Raw genomic sequence first — 15,024 nt, forward strand, 5'->3', positions numbered from 1 at the left:
CTTGAAGTAAGGTAGTTTCAGTCCTCCAACTTTGTTCTTCTTCAGTATTGAATTGGCTATCCTGAGTCTTTTGCCTCTGTATATAAACTTAGTTTTTTGATAGTCACAAAATAAGTTGCTGGGATTTTGATTGGGATTGTGTTGAATCTATAGATTAAGTTTAGAAGAACTGACATCTTGACACTGTTGAGTCTTCCTACCCATGAACATGAAATACCTCTCCATTTATTTAGTTCTTTGACTTCTTTCATCAGAATTTTATAGTTTTTTTAATGTAGATTTTATACATAACTTGTTAAATTTATACCTATTTTATTTTTGGGGGTGCTAATGTAAATGGTATTGTGTTTTTAATTTCAAATTCCACTAGTTCATCATTGATGAATAGGAAAACAATTGACTTTTGTATATTAATCTTGTATCCTGCACCCTCGCTATAATCACTTATTAGTTCCAGTTTTTTGTTGTTGTTATTGTTGTCGATTCTTTCAGATTTTCTACATATGTGATCATCTGTGAATAAAGACACTTTAATTTCTTCCTTCCCAATCTGTATACCTTTCGTTTCCTTTTCTTGCCTTATTGTATTAGCTAGGACTTCCAGTGCAATGTTGAAAAGGAGTGGTGAGAACAGATATCTTTGCGTTGTTTCTGATCTTAGTGGGAAAACTTCTAGTTTCTTACCAGTAAGTATGATATAAGTTGAAGGTTTTTTTTGTAAATCTTTATCGAGGAAAAAGTTGTTCCTAGTTAGTTGAGAATTTTTATTATACTTGGATGTTGGGTTTCATCAAATGCTTCTTCTGCATCTGTTGACATAATCATGTGGTTCTTCAATCTGTTAATGTGATGGATTACATTAGCTGATTTTCAGATGTTGAATCAGCCTTGCATACCTGGGATAAATCCCAATTGGTTGTGGTGCATAATTCTTTTTATACATTTTGAATTCGATTTGCTAATATTTTGTCGAAGATTTTTGCATTCTTGTTCATAAGAGATATTGGTCTGTAGATTTCTTGTAATGTCTTTGTCTGGTTTGGGTATTAGGGTAATGCTGGCCTCATAGAATGGGTTAGGAAGTATTCTGTCTGCTTTTATCTTCTGGATTTCTACTGTAATTTTTATTGTTTCTTCTGCTTATTTTGGAACTAATTTGCTCTTCTTTATCTAGTTTCCTAAAATGGAAGCTTAGATTATTGATTTTAGATATTTTTTTCTCTTAAATATATGGATTCAATGCTATAAATTTCCTTCTAAACACTGTCTTTGGTGCATCCCAAAGGTTTTGATAAATTGTATTTCCATTTTCATTTAATTTCTCTTTAGAGTTCTTTGACTCATGTGTTATTTAGTAGTGTGTTGTCTCATGTACAATTATTTTGGGATTTTTTTCAGCTATCTTTCTGTTAATGATTTTTAGTTCAGTTTATTGATTTTTAGTTTAATTGTGATCTGAGAGCAGAAATTGTGTATTTATTCTTTTAAATATGTTAAGGTATTTCTTATGCCCCTGAATGTAGTCTATCTTAGTGAATGTTCCATGTAAGCTTGAGAATATGTAATCTTCTGTTGTTGGATAAAGTGGTCTGTAGGTGTCAATTACATCCAGTTTATTGTTCATGCTGTTGAGTTCAATTATGTCCTTACTAATTTTCTGCTTACTGGATTTGTCCATTTCTGGTAGAGGGGTGTTAAAGTCTCCAACTGTATTAGTGGTTTTATCTACTTCTCTTTGCAGTTCTTAGTTTTTGCCTCATGTATTTTGATGCACTGTTGTTAGGTAAATACACACTAAGGATCGTTATATCTTCTTGGAATATTGACCCTATATCATTTTCCTTCTCTCCAAAGAACTTCTTTTATCATTTATTGCAAGGCAAGTCTACTGACAATAAATTCTGTCAATTTTTGTTGATCTGAGACAGTCTTTATTTCAACTGAACTTCTAAAGGATAACTTCTCAGGGTACAGAATTCTAGGTTGGTGATTTTTTCTCCCCTCACAATACTTTAATATTTCACTCCAGTGTTCTTGCTTGCAGTTTCTGAGAATAAGTCAGAAGTGATTCTTTTCTCCTTTATATGTAAGATTTCGGGATTTTCCCCCTTCTTTGAGTTCTTTCAGGATTTTTTTCTTTATTTTTGATTTTCTGTACTTTGAAAATAACATGGTTAGGTATAGTTTTTCTGGAATTTATCCTGCTTGGTATTCTTGGAGCTTTCTGGATCTGAGCTTTGATGTCACACATTAATTCGGGGAAATTCTCAGTCATTGTTGCTTTAAAGATTGCTTGTTTCTTTCTTCTTCTTATTTTCCCATTACACATATGTTTAGTTGTCCCACAGTTCTTGGATATTCTGTTCTGGTTTTTTTCCTCCAGTCTTTTTTTCTGTTTGCTTTTAGTTTTGAAAGTTTCTATTGTCATATTTTCAAGCTCTAAGATTCTTCCCCAGCTGTGTCCTGTCTTCTGATGAGCCCATCAAAGACATTCTTTACTGTTATAGTATTTTTGATCTCTAGTTTTTAAAAAAATTTTCTTAGAATTTTCATCTCTCTACTTTCATTGTCTGTTCTTGTATGTTGTCTGCTTTTTCCATAAAAGCCCTTAGCATATTAATCAGTTTTTTTAAGTTCCTGGTCTGATAATTCCAACATTCCTGCCATATGAGTCTTGTTCTGATGTTTGTTCAATCTTTTCAAATTGTGTTGTTTGCCTATTAGTATGCCTCGTAATTATTTTGCTAGCCAGACATGATGTATTGGTAAAAGGAAGTGTGGTAAATACGTCTTTAGTAATGTAGTGGTAAGGTACGGGGGAAGGTAAGTTCTATGATTAGATCTGGGTCTTTGGTGAGCTTGTGTTCTAAACTATGAACTTCATCAAGTGCTTCTTAGTTTGTTTTGTTTGTTTTTGATTTATTTGCTAAGGTGGGATGGGGTGACTGAAGGCTGCTAGAGTTGTGCACTTCCCTTCCCCTAGTTATGTTAGTTAGGCTCTGATAAAACCCCAAAAGTTTAGGCTCTTGTAAAATAGTTTTTCTTAAAGGCAGATCTTGTTAAGAAGAACAGAACTCTGGAATATTTCAACTGGTTCCTTTTCCCCTACTATTGCTGAAAGCTCAAGGGGATTCACTGTGAGGACCTGGTAGAGCTCCTGGATGTAAAAATCACAAAAGTGTGAGGACCCTTCCCATGACTAGGTGCACCTGGAGTTCTTACGGTCCATGCTGAGCCTTCAGCAATTCATCAATTACAGTCCAGGTTTCCTACTCTGGTATTTGTTCCTGCAGAGACTTTTCCTTGTAGATTTCTGCTCCAGTAAGTTGTGAATCTCTGTATTTGTCTATCTGTCACTCCAGTTTTGGGGCTCCTGATTTGCCCTGTAACCTCATGTCTCTGATGGTTCTAAGAAGAGTCATTGGTTTTTCAGTCTATTCAGCTAATTACTTGTTGTGAGGACAGAATGGTGACTTCTAAGTTATTTACATGCTGAGCCACAAACTTGAAAGCCTTCATTAAATTTGTACCATCCACTAATGAATTGTAACACAGAGTTTGAAAAACAGTTTTAAATTATAGTTGACCCTTTGAGCAATGCGAGGATTAGGGGAACTGATCCCCCACACCATTGGAAATCTATGTATAGCATTTGACTCCCCCAAAACTTAAATATTAATAGCCTACTGTTGACTGGAAGCCTTATTTTACCTACATCAATATGGTTTTATATGATACAAAACACTATAGATAACAGTCAATTAACACATATTTTGTACATTATATGTATCATATAGTGTATTCTTCCTATAAATTAAGCTAGAGAAAAAAGTTATTAAGAAAATTATAAGGAAGAGAAAATACATTTATAGTATTTTGTTGTATTTATCGCTACAATAAGTTTACATCATCTGTTTATAAGATGAATCATCTGTCAGTACTCACATCAATATGGTCTTATATGATAGAAAGCACTATAGATGTTATATATATTACTAACACTAGACATCAAAAATGAAAAGATAATGTGAAAAAGAAATTCATGTTCATTTACAGGTATAACAATTCACGCATTGAAAACAAAGAAGCAGCAATATGACTGCTTTATGGTAGCCTAGTATAATTGATATGATTGTTTCACGGTATCCTAGCCTATACACTAACAAATGAATCATTATAAAATTTTTATGGCATACAGTATTACAATCATATTTATAATACAGTATTGGAAACATTGTTAACATTTTTTTAAAACCACTTACCTGTGATGATAGGCTGATACGCCGTTTCTCCAATTATATGCAAGAGAGGCGTACTGTACGGTAATGCAATATTTTGAAAACAAAGTTATAAAACAGTAAGAAAAGTAACAAATTACTTGTTTTTGTTTTTTTTTTTAATTTTTAGAAGTATTTTAATTAATATAATCTCTCAAGATCAATAACACATTGTAAGTTTTCTGCTTTAGAAGTGTATGCCTAAATAAGTAAACTCAAGGCAACAGCTGGCAAAACAGAAAAGGAAGAGTAATTTTATTTTAAAATAAATGGCAAAAAAACCAACTTTACAAAATAACTTTATCAATGTGAATTATTTTTAAATAGAAATAGGGAATGGTCAGATGTGCATCAAATTGTGCTCTCACTCACTGACATGAGTATAAATACTCCAAACAAGTTAGTACAAGGGGAAGTACATAAATATATAGAAATAAATGTACATACCCAAATAATAAACTACAGACACACCGCCATTTCCTGAGACCAAAATCTTCACATAAATATACCAGCAAATACAGCAAAGTATCAATATAAAGGGACATACATGTACATATATGCATAAATACCAAAACCCAAAGTGACATGTAGACATATAACATAGGTGCTTTTATACATATGCAAAACATATACCTCAGTCACATAGCCCAGACAGTAACAACAAGTGATGTACAAAACATCCAATAATTTTGTAACCATTTTACTAGTAGTGAAAACTCAACAGTTCACAATGAAATTGAGTTTAATAAAATGCTCATGCTTTAAATAATGGAAATAGAAAAAGAAACCAGACTCGAAAGCCACTCCTCCCTGCCACTGAGTTTCTTATAAATTGAAAATGCGAAGGCAACTTCAAAGACTTAATAGCACAGGGTGGAAGTCACCAACAGCACAGCGAGGTTGGTGACTCCTATCTAGAATAAAAATGATTTGCTATGACATCACTGAAAGTAAACATTCTATAAAGTGAGCTAAATTCTTTCTACTTTAAAGGCTATGCTAGAGACTTGCTGTTGTTCCAATTCATGAATTGGGGAGGCAAAACCAAAAAAGTGATTGCTGGGTTCAGGTACTCTAGAAGAACCCACAGAAAATGGTCTGAACTGAAAATCTCCATCTCCACCACCTTGATTTTGAACTGGTGTACTGCCCAAAGGAAACTTGGAGTCGTTCCCTAATGGGAAGCCAAAAATACCAGATCGTGATAGATCATGGGTGGCTCAAGGGTAGGTACCTTCTTCGTTAGCAATAGTGATGTTTTGTAGCCTAAGGCTATCATAGAGACCTTGAAGCTTTTGATACTGACGATTTCACTCCATAAATTTCTCAGAGATGTCGCTGAACTTTTTCTTGTATTCTTCTAGCACTTTTTTCATGGAAGTGACTTCCCCTTTCATAGAGGTCAAGTCTACATCCTTGTTCTGTATTTGCTGAGTATATATCTTCTCCATCTGCTTCAGATGGCCCCTCAGCCTTGCTGAATTTGTATTCTTGATAGAGACACTCCTGATGTACCTGGTATGTCCAGAAGGCCAGTGCTGGTGAGCTAATGTCCAACACAATCTCTGGTCGAAGTCCTGCCAGTGCCGTGGCTTTATATTCCTCTGATGGACTGAGTTCTCTTTGGACAATATCTAGCTTGCCAGAAAGGGTACTGTTGCAGGCAGGGCATATAGCTGGTGAATGACTAAACTCACCACTGCCATGCTGATCACAGAAAATGTGAGAGCAGACAGTGACCCATGCATAACCACAGAGTTTGATGCGACACTTGTAATAATTACAAAGCAGCATGTCTTCACACAGAGACATAATCAATAGTGAGATCTCCAGATGCTGAAAAGGATCCTGCTTCTTCATGGCATGTGTTTTGTTCTTGTAGACAAACCCTTCACTGGCTTGTGTCTAGGGTGCTCCTTTTTGCAAGTTGATTCTATAAACCATTTCTGGTGAGAAAACTCAGCTTCCATGCTCAATTGGAAGAATCATCTACCTTCATACATAAAAGAAACATGTTGTCATCATCTATTGTATATCCAGAATTTACAGCAGCCAAGAGTTCCAAGGTTGGGAAAGAAGTTTCTAGGAAGAAACTCAGGTCTAGTTTCAGTCTCCTGAAATTTCATTTCTGTTTTCTTCTATGCAGTTTATAGTTTCACGTCTTATGTTTAGGTCTTTGACCCATTTTGAGTTAATTTTGGTACATGGTGACAGGGAGTAGTCTAGTTTCATTCCTTTGCATGTGGCTTTCCAATTTTCCCAGCGCCATTTACTGAAGAGGCTTTCTTTTTTCCATTGTATGTTTTTGGCTCCTTTTTCAAAAATTATATGACTTCATTGATACGTGGGATATAAAATTGTGGTATCAGATGAATCCAGCGTCTATCTGGGAATGAAGCTGAACTATAGAATGTATCAGCTACTTAGCATTATCTCTTTATGGTCCTATCAGCCTTTAATCATTCCTACTGAGAATGTCCAAATCCAAGCCTATTTGATTTTTAGGGGGCCTGCAGCAGATGTTATAAAGGCTTTCCCAGTGCCACTCTGGGCTGGCACACAAGGTGACGAAGACCCAGGCCTTCTTTCCTCAGTGGATTCCATCTTCAACCAGCCCGCCACCAAGCAGAGGAAGAGCACATTTTTGTTAATTTTATATGAAATATCACTAACTTTATGCCTATGTAAGGATAAGCTATCCACTTCAATACAAAACTTACACACATGATGAACCTTTAGGTGATGATGATGACACAAAAACATTTCTTACAGTTCTTGCTGTATAGTTATTAGGTTTTCAAACAAAGACACACACACACTCACACTCACACATACAACAGTTAAGTTCATTAACTGTACGGCATGATGATTATTTACTATTGATTAAATGGAGGTGGATCATCTTAAAGGTTTTCATCTTCATCTTCTTCATGTTGAGTAGGCTGAGGAGGAAGAGACAGAGGAGGTGGAAGGGGAGGCAGGAGAAGCAGGCACACTCAATATAACTTTACGGAAATGCATCATAATTTCTATCTGACTTTTGCTTTTTCATTTGTTTAAAAATGTTTCTGTATGGTACCAATCCTTCTTCACCATTTCCGTTAGTTTTAGTGCCCATATCAGAGAAGGGTCCACGTCGTAAAAGAAGTCTAAAGCAGTCTTGAATAATTGGAACCCTTCTGCTAGATAGTCCGATGTCAATGTGCTTCCCGACACTGCTGCTTCTATGTCTTTTTCCTCATCCTCTGGCACTGGTTCAGAAGCACTCATCTACATCAAATCATCTTCTGTTAATTCCTCTGGTGTGGTATCTATTATTAGCTCTTGAATTCCTCCAAGACCCATATCTTGAAACCGTTCACCCCCCACTTTCTTTTTTCTTTTTGCCACATCCACAGTCTCTTTCCTGATTTCTTGATTGGCTCTGCCTACATCCTGTGAAGTCATGCATTACATCTCAGCACAGTTTTCTCCTGCAGGAATTTATTTTTTGGGCTTGATGGTTTTCACGGCTTTTTCTAGAACAACATTGGCATTGTCGGTGGTGTAATCCTTCCAGACTTTCATGACGTTCTCTTTTTCGGGGTTCTCTTCCCCAGCATGGACAGTCCTTTCCATAGAATGCCATGTGTAATGAGCCTAAGGCTCCTTATGACCCCCTGATCTAACGGCTGAGTTAGAGGCATTGTGTTTGGGAGCAAGTAGACCACTTTGACGCCTCCAGTGTTGAACTCATGGGATTCTGGGTGGCCAGGGGCATTGTCCCATAGCAAAAGAATTATAAAAGGCAGCCCCTTCCTGGCAGGGTACTTCCTGACTTCAGGGACAAAGCATCGAGGAAACCAACGCAGAAAAAGTCTTCACGTTGTGCACTCCTTGTTTATCTGCCCCCTTCAAGGCTTGGGCTAGCCGCTTCATAGATAAGGGCAGTCCTGATTATAAACCCGACTGTATCTGCACAAACAGTAGAGTCAGCCTATCCCTTCCTGCCTTAAATCCTGGTGCTCACTTCTCTTCCTTACCAATAAATGTCCTCTGTGGTATTTTTTTCCAGAATAAGGCACTTTCGTTCCATGGTTTTATTCAAGGTTTACAGTATTGCGTTAAAAACCTGTTGAGGCAGATATCCTTTCTCATCACTGATTTTCTTAATGGTGTCTGGGAACTCGTGTGCTGCCTCTTGGTCGGCAGAAACGGCTTCTCCTGTTATCTTGCCTTTTTTTTTTTTTACTCCAAACCTCTTTGTAAAATTATCAAACCACCCTTTGCTGATTAAATTCTCCAGCTTTAGAGGCTTTGCCGTTTAAGTTGTCATCTAATGACTGCTTTTCCTTGAATCATGTTAGAGTCTGTAACTAAGCCTTTCTTATAGGCACACTGCACCTATGTAAAAGCTACTTTTTCAGTATGAGATAAAAAGGGATTGTGCAAAAAGTGCAAGGTTTTTGCGCCTGCTTGTGTAGCTGCAGCAACAACTTCACAAATTTCCTTTTTTTTTTATAATAGTCATTGCTCTGGATCCATTTATCTTGAAATGGTGAGCAACCACAGCTGCAGACCTCACTTTACTGTACCTATCAAGCAATTCAGCTTTTTCTCGTGACGTCATGACTTTTCTCTGCTTCTTGGGGGCACTTCCAGCACCACTAGTGACAGCGCTTTGTATGCATCCCACGGTGTCATTCAAGGTTTATGGGATTGCACTAAACACGATGAAAAACACACGAGAACTAGGAGAGGTCACTTTTTACTGTGATGTGCAATTTACTGAGGAGACAAATGGCTCACGAGGAGAGGATTAGCGTCACATGACGTTTTAAATGGAACACTTGAGCTCGCTGCACTGGCAATGGGAGGTGGCTGCGAAATTATTACAGTAGGACCGTGTCTACTACGGTTAATTTTATGCAGTTATAATTTAATACTGCATCTTTAGATTTGTTTACATTTCCCTCGACTGCGAATGGCACCATGTACAGTCTATAACTGTGTAAGTTTTGACAAATCTTAACTTTTATATTAAATTCGTGTATTTATTATGATAGTAAATGATAAAAATAGACTAATCTCTGTATACAGTTTATACATTCATGACATACCTAACTTTTTCTCAAAATTTTTCAAAAAAATTTGTATTTCTAGGCTACATGGTTCATCTGCAAGTTTTTTCAAATTATCACAAATCTCCAAAAAATTTTTCAATATATACTTATTTAAAAAAAATCTGTGTGTAAGTGGCCCATCACAGTTCAAACCATTGTAGTTTAAGAGTCACCTGTTTATGAACTAACTTTAGGCTAAGTGAAAAAAACTCAAACACAAAACACTACATTCTATATTATTTTATTTATATGGCATTCTAGAAACATAAACAAAGCACAACGACAGAAAGCAGACTCGTGGTTGCCTGGAGTCAGGGGCCCAGGGAGGGGACTGACCGCAAAAGGAGAACAAGGGAACATTTTGGATGATGGACATGTTCTGTATTTTTATTGCAGTGGTGGTTACATGACTGTATTCAGTTGCTGAAACTCATCCCACCTATACTTAAAATGGATAAGTGCTTATACCTTAATAAAGCTGGGGGAAGTTTTGTAGTGCTCAATCAAATGCCGATAAGATATTATTAACATAAAATTTAGTTGATAAGCAATTTTTCAATGGGTCACCAGCAATGGGGCTTTGAAAAGAAACTTCCAAGAGCCCACAATCAGGAAACACAAAAGTATTTTTCTTCACAGGGTGAGAGGGAGATGGCATGTGCCAGGGTGAGGTTCCCAGGGATTGAGGCCCAGTGCAGCAGTCCCACCTGGTCCACCGTGTTCTCCCTGCTGCGACAGCTGAGCCTGATTCGTAGCTGGGCTTACCGTTTGCTCAAAACCCTGAATATATTTTTGTCTTGCAAAATGGCACGTGGTTCCCTGTTTCTGACAGATTCACTTGCTGCTGCAAAATGTGAGGTGTTTTCTTCATGAAATACCAGTGTTTGCCATTGAATGAAGGCAGCAGTAAAACTCTGTGATACATCATGGAAGGTTTTGATTTGCTACTGATTATATACCATTGAAATGTAATCATTGTATTTTATCTTTTAGGAACTGTGGAGTTTATTATGGACTCAAAGCACAATTTCTACTTCATGGAGATGAATACAAGGCTGCAAGTGGAACATCCTGTTACTGAGATGATCACAGGAACTGACTTGGTGGAGTGGCAGCTTAAGGTGGGAATATTTTTCCTATTAAATATCAGTCTTGAGAGTATGTTACCTTCTGGCCTCCGAAAAGGAAGTATCACTTTGGATAAGGGTTCAATTCTTGCTGGTTGTGATGAGGACAGGAAAATGGGAGGTTAAATGTAACACAGCATTCGATGCTATTGTCACTTTGTGGACACAGATTCCTAATCTGTCAATTACCATCATTTCCCCCTTAGGCATGGGGAAGCCAGCAGGTGAGCTGCTGCCACGGAGGCTTCTTGCAAGCACGTCGACTCAACACCAAAGCCTTGTGCTCTATATAAGGCCACATCATTCTGGGCTAAGCCATCGTTAGATTTTTGAGGCAGGACAGATGGTAGCCAAGATGAAATGAGCTAAGGCAGGGTTGGGAATGAAGAGCCAAGGAAATGGTCTAGACCAATAGAGTGGTGCATTTGCAAGTGCTGACTTACAAACGATTGCAGCCTCATGGTGGGATAAGTATGGACATTCACAGTAAATGTTTAGAAATTTTTAAAGCATTTTTGGCATTGCTAGGATATTATCTACTGGTTTTACAACAGTATAAGTTCACAACTGTTTCTTTATTATAGATAGTGTGAGATGCACCGGCCTACACCAGAGTTCCACAAAGCGTATTACTTCAAATATGAATAATAATAGCTTAGTGTTTTTCTCATTATAGGAAACAATAGATTTTACCTCAGTCTTCATTTTTTTAAATATAAAATTTTTTTTTAAGTTCGTATGAATAATCTTGATCTCTGTGGGATTCTTGGTTCTTTACATATCCTGCATCTAAATTGTTGTTTTCATGTTGTGATGCTAATGTCTTGATATTTTGATAATTTTGTCTTTTCAGAACCAGAAGGTTCTTCTGGGCCTCTATAGCCTTGGGAGCTAATGAAAACCAGGCATATTAGGCTAGTAAGTGTTAGTGAATGTCAGGAAAACTCTAATGGATTTAGAAACTTCTGGAAAGCTGCTTATGTTTCCAGAATTCAAGGAAAACAAGGATATATATATACATACATATATATATATAAATTATATTTATATGTATGTATATATGTATGTGTGTATATATATATATATATATATATATATTTTTTTTTTTTTTTTTTTTTTTTTTCCTGAAGCAGTAGCCCAGGAGAATCCAGAAACTTGAAATCATGGAGGATAAAAGGTTTCTAAGGAATATGGCTGCAGAGTCTATGGTTTGAAACACTATGCCATAAAGACATTTAATTCAGTCCATTTTCCTTTTATTCTTAACTGCTGTGATTCCTGATTTTTCTTATATACAGATTTAAAGACATGAGATCTTTGCCTCTGTTTTATGCTTACCTGTTTAGTTTACTTAGAGTTTTATTCCCTGTACGTTTCGCTTTCTCAGGTTGTCATTTTCTCATCATTAAACAATAATAATCATCCTGTTTATAATCTGGTGCCATGCAGTAAACATAATAAAATTGAAAAACCATTATGTTGGGCGGCCGGATGGCTCAGTTGGTTAGAGCGCGTGCTCTTAACAACAAGGTTGCAGGTTCGACTCCCACATGGGATGGTAGGCTGTGCCCCCCGCAACTAGATTGAACATGGCAACTGGACTTGGAGCTGAGCTGTGCCCTCCACAACTAAGACTGAAGGACAACAACTTGACTTGGAGCTGATGGGTGCTGGGAAAAACACACTGTTCTCCAATAAAGTCCTGGAAATACACACGGTTCCCTTCCCCAATAAAATCTTTAAAAAAAAAAAAAAAAAGAAGTAGATCCCAAGTCAGTGTAACTTCAACATAAAAATCAAATTTAAAAAAAGAAAAAAGAAAAACCATTGTGTTTCTGTTTTGCTTTATCACTCGTTTGCTGATGAAGATTCCAAAGATGACTAATGTCACTCTTTACCCATAGCTGTGAATATAGACCTACACACCAACTAATAACTTCTAATAACTAGTAACAATCTTGTTACTATTAAAACAAGATTGATTTGGTGACGGAGTTCTAATGTTTTAGATGAAAACTGAGACTACCTTGCCAAAAAAAAATCTTAGTTTCAATTATAATTTTTCAATATAATTAATTTTTTCCAGTTATATTGAAAAAACACTGATTTTTATGTTTATAATTTAATTATCAGTTTTTCTGCTTTCTCTATTTTAAAAGTCTACAAACATAATTAATACATTATTTTCAACTTGCATCTGTTTTTAAATCTCTTTTTGCTTTTGCCTAATATTCGAAGGGGTGGATAAAATAATCATATTTATTTGGCTTACATTTTAAAGGCCAAATGTACATTTTACATAGAAAAAGGCAAGACCATCAACTTAACTAGTCTCATAGCTGCTTTAAGGTGGATTTTTCATAAGAAGCACGTACTCTTCTATTACCAGATTGCAGCAGGAGAGAAGATTCCTTTGAGCCAGGAAGAAATAACTCTGCAGGGCCATGCATTTGAAGCTAGAATATATGCAGAAGATCCTCACAATAACTTCATGCCAGGAGCTGGACCATTAGTGCATCTCTCTATCCCTCAAGAGGACCTTTCCACTAGGATTGAAACTGGAGTACGGCAAGGTAAAGGGAAACAAAGCAAGAAGTCTTTTTGAAGTTTTAGTGCATTATTATTTTCGGACACGGTGTCTTCCCTGTGTCTTGTGGAAATGTCTAGTATGTTCTAAAACAAAGCATTTAACTAATTTATTCATTAACCTTTATTTTTCCTTCTGGAATAGTTATTTTAAAGAAAGACTTGTATTTTTAAACAATACATTCTTTTTTTTGATATGCAGTAGTACTTGGTCAAATCTAAGCAACAGATATTTTGGGGGTGCCATTTTATATGTTTACTTTGCCTGGTTCCCAAAATGATTTAAGGTGACTGATATTTGCTATGCCTAAGGCACTCTGCTTTCAAGTCAAACTGGAGAATTAAAATACAAACTTAGTGCAAGCTAAACAATAATAAAAAAATTTTAAGTTAAAAAAAACCAACAGTGTATGTTGAGTGTATGAACAGTGTATGAAGAGCTATCACAGTTCAGCATATGATTAGTAATGGTGGTCATAACTGACAATTAGTTAGCACTGTGTACAGGTGCTGTTTTAGGTGATTTTTCTGTGTGGGCTCCTTTAAGCAGGAAAACTAACCTATGATTAGGGATTATTGTTATTACTTTCTAGATGAGGAAACCAGGGCACAGAGAAGTTAGGTGAATTGCCCACTGTCACCCTTGGAGCCAAGATGCAGACCCAGGATGTCTGGCTCCAGAGTCCATGTTCTGAGCCACCACTGTCTGCTACCACCTTTAACTTTAGTTGCAGAGAAGTTATACAGATGGTGAGTAATGGAATATAGCAATTCTTAGGACAAAGAGATTATGTTAGGCTCGTATAAATAAGACACGTTTTTATGAGGAAGTCTAGAGTGGATTTGAGTAGACAGATTTAACAACATAAAGAAAAGTGAAAGAAAGAGAATTTAACGAAAGATATATTTGAAGAAGTATAAGAAAATATGATATGTGGCTGGGAAAACAGTTCAGAACACTAAGTAGTTGGAGATGTGGCTGGAAACATAGGTTGAGAGCAAATCATATAGTCTTGAAAGCCAAATGAGGAATTAGGACTTCTTGGTGACAAATTGGCAACATTTTGATAGGTCTGGCTAAGTCACAGCAAGATTTGGTAATCAGTAAATTATTTAACGTAACAGCAGAACATCTTGGAAAGAAAAGAGAGTCCTTGCAATAGAAAAGAAAGAACCTGTGGGGCAAGCAAAGCCTGCAGTGTAATTTAATAAAGATGCTGAAAGGATAACATATGATTCTGAGAGGGACTCCCAGACTCACATCATGGCACTGGGAAGAAGAATCTAGTCCAAGAAGTGTCCCCCAACTCTCCTCTTTTGAGTTCCCTGAGCCTGTTGTGCATTCCCCAGACATTGCCCTAATTATATTATCTTACAGTAAGCTACTCCTTGTCTAGTTTCCCCATCGGATTGTAAGATTCTTAAGGGAGAGGCTCTGTCTTCCATGTTATATTTGCAGCACCTTGCTCAAGCCTAGGCCTTGAAGGTGTTCAATATGTGATGGTAGTTGTGTGGGTGGGTGGGTAGGTGGATGGATGGATGGATGGATGGATGGATGGATGGATGGATGAAGGCAGTGTAATCCAATGGATGAATGAATGAAAGCAGTGTAATCCAATGGATGGATGGATGGATGAAGGCAGTGTAATCCAATCCCTTGATTGATAGATGAAGACCCTGGGTTTCAGAGGGGTCAAGTGACCTGCCAAAATCACAAAAAGGCCCTAGAACAGTATGTTTATACTACAACACATCCTCTTGACTTGAACCAGTCTAACTAGTGAGATGTGTGTGGTTCAGATTCTTATTCTCTAAGACTCTATGTAATAATGATAACTGCTATTTGTTTATCAGTTCAGCCAAGTGTGGCTCTTGGCACTTTATTGTCAATCCTCCCAACAACTACAGGATAGAGGAATTATTATCCTTATT

General features: G+C 36.7%; 1 protein-coding gene and 1 pseudogene across 1 annotated transcript in view; one reads left to right on the forward strand and one right to left on the reverse strand.

The window, feature by feature from the left end:
- Positions 1–15,024, forward strand: part of MCCC1 (methylcrotonyl-CoA carboxylase subunit 1) — a 58,356-nt gene that overhangs the window by 26,612 nt on the left and 16,720 nt on the right. Inside the window, exons 10-11 of the mRNA XM_033089042.1 lie at positions 10,373–10,500; positions 12,896–13,079. Of these exons, the coding sequence (XP_032944933.1) occupies positions 10,373–10,500; positions 12,896–13,079 (312 nt within the window). The remainder of the gene's footprint in view (positions 1–10,372; positions 10,501–12,895; positions 13,080–15,024) is intronic.
- LOC117012670 (E3 ubiquitin-protein ligase CCNB1IP1-like) lies at positions 5,249–6,089 on the reverse strand (annotated as a pseudogene).

Source organism: Rhinolophus ferrumequinum, chromosome 2 (assembly GCF_004115265.2).
Source record: "Rhinolophus ferrumequinum isolate MPI-CBG mRhiFer1 chromosome 2, mRhiFer1_v1.p, whole genome shotgun sequence".
Taxonomy (NCBI): Eukaryota; Metazoa; Chordata; class Mammalia; order Chiroptera; family Rhinolophidae; genus Rhinolophus; species Rhinolophus ferrumequinum.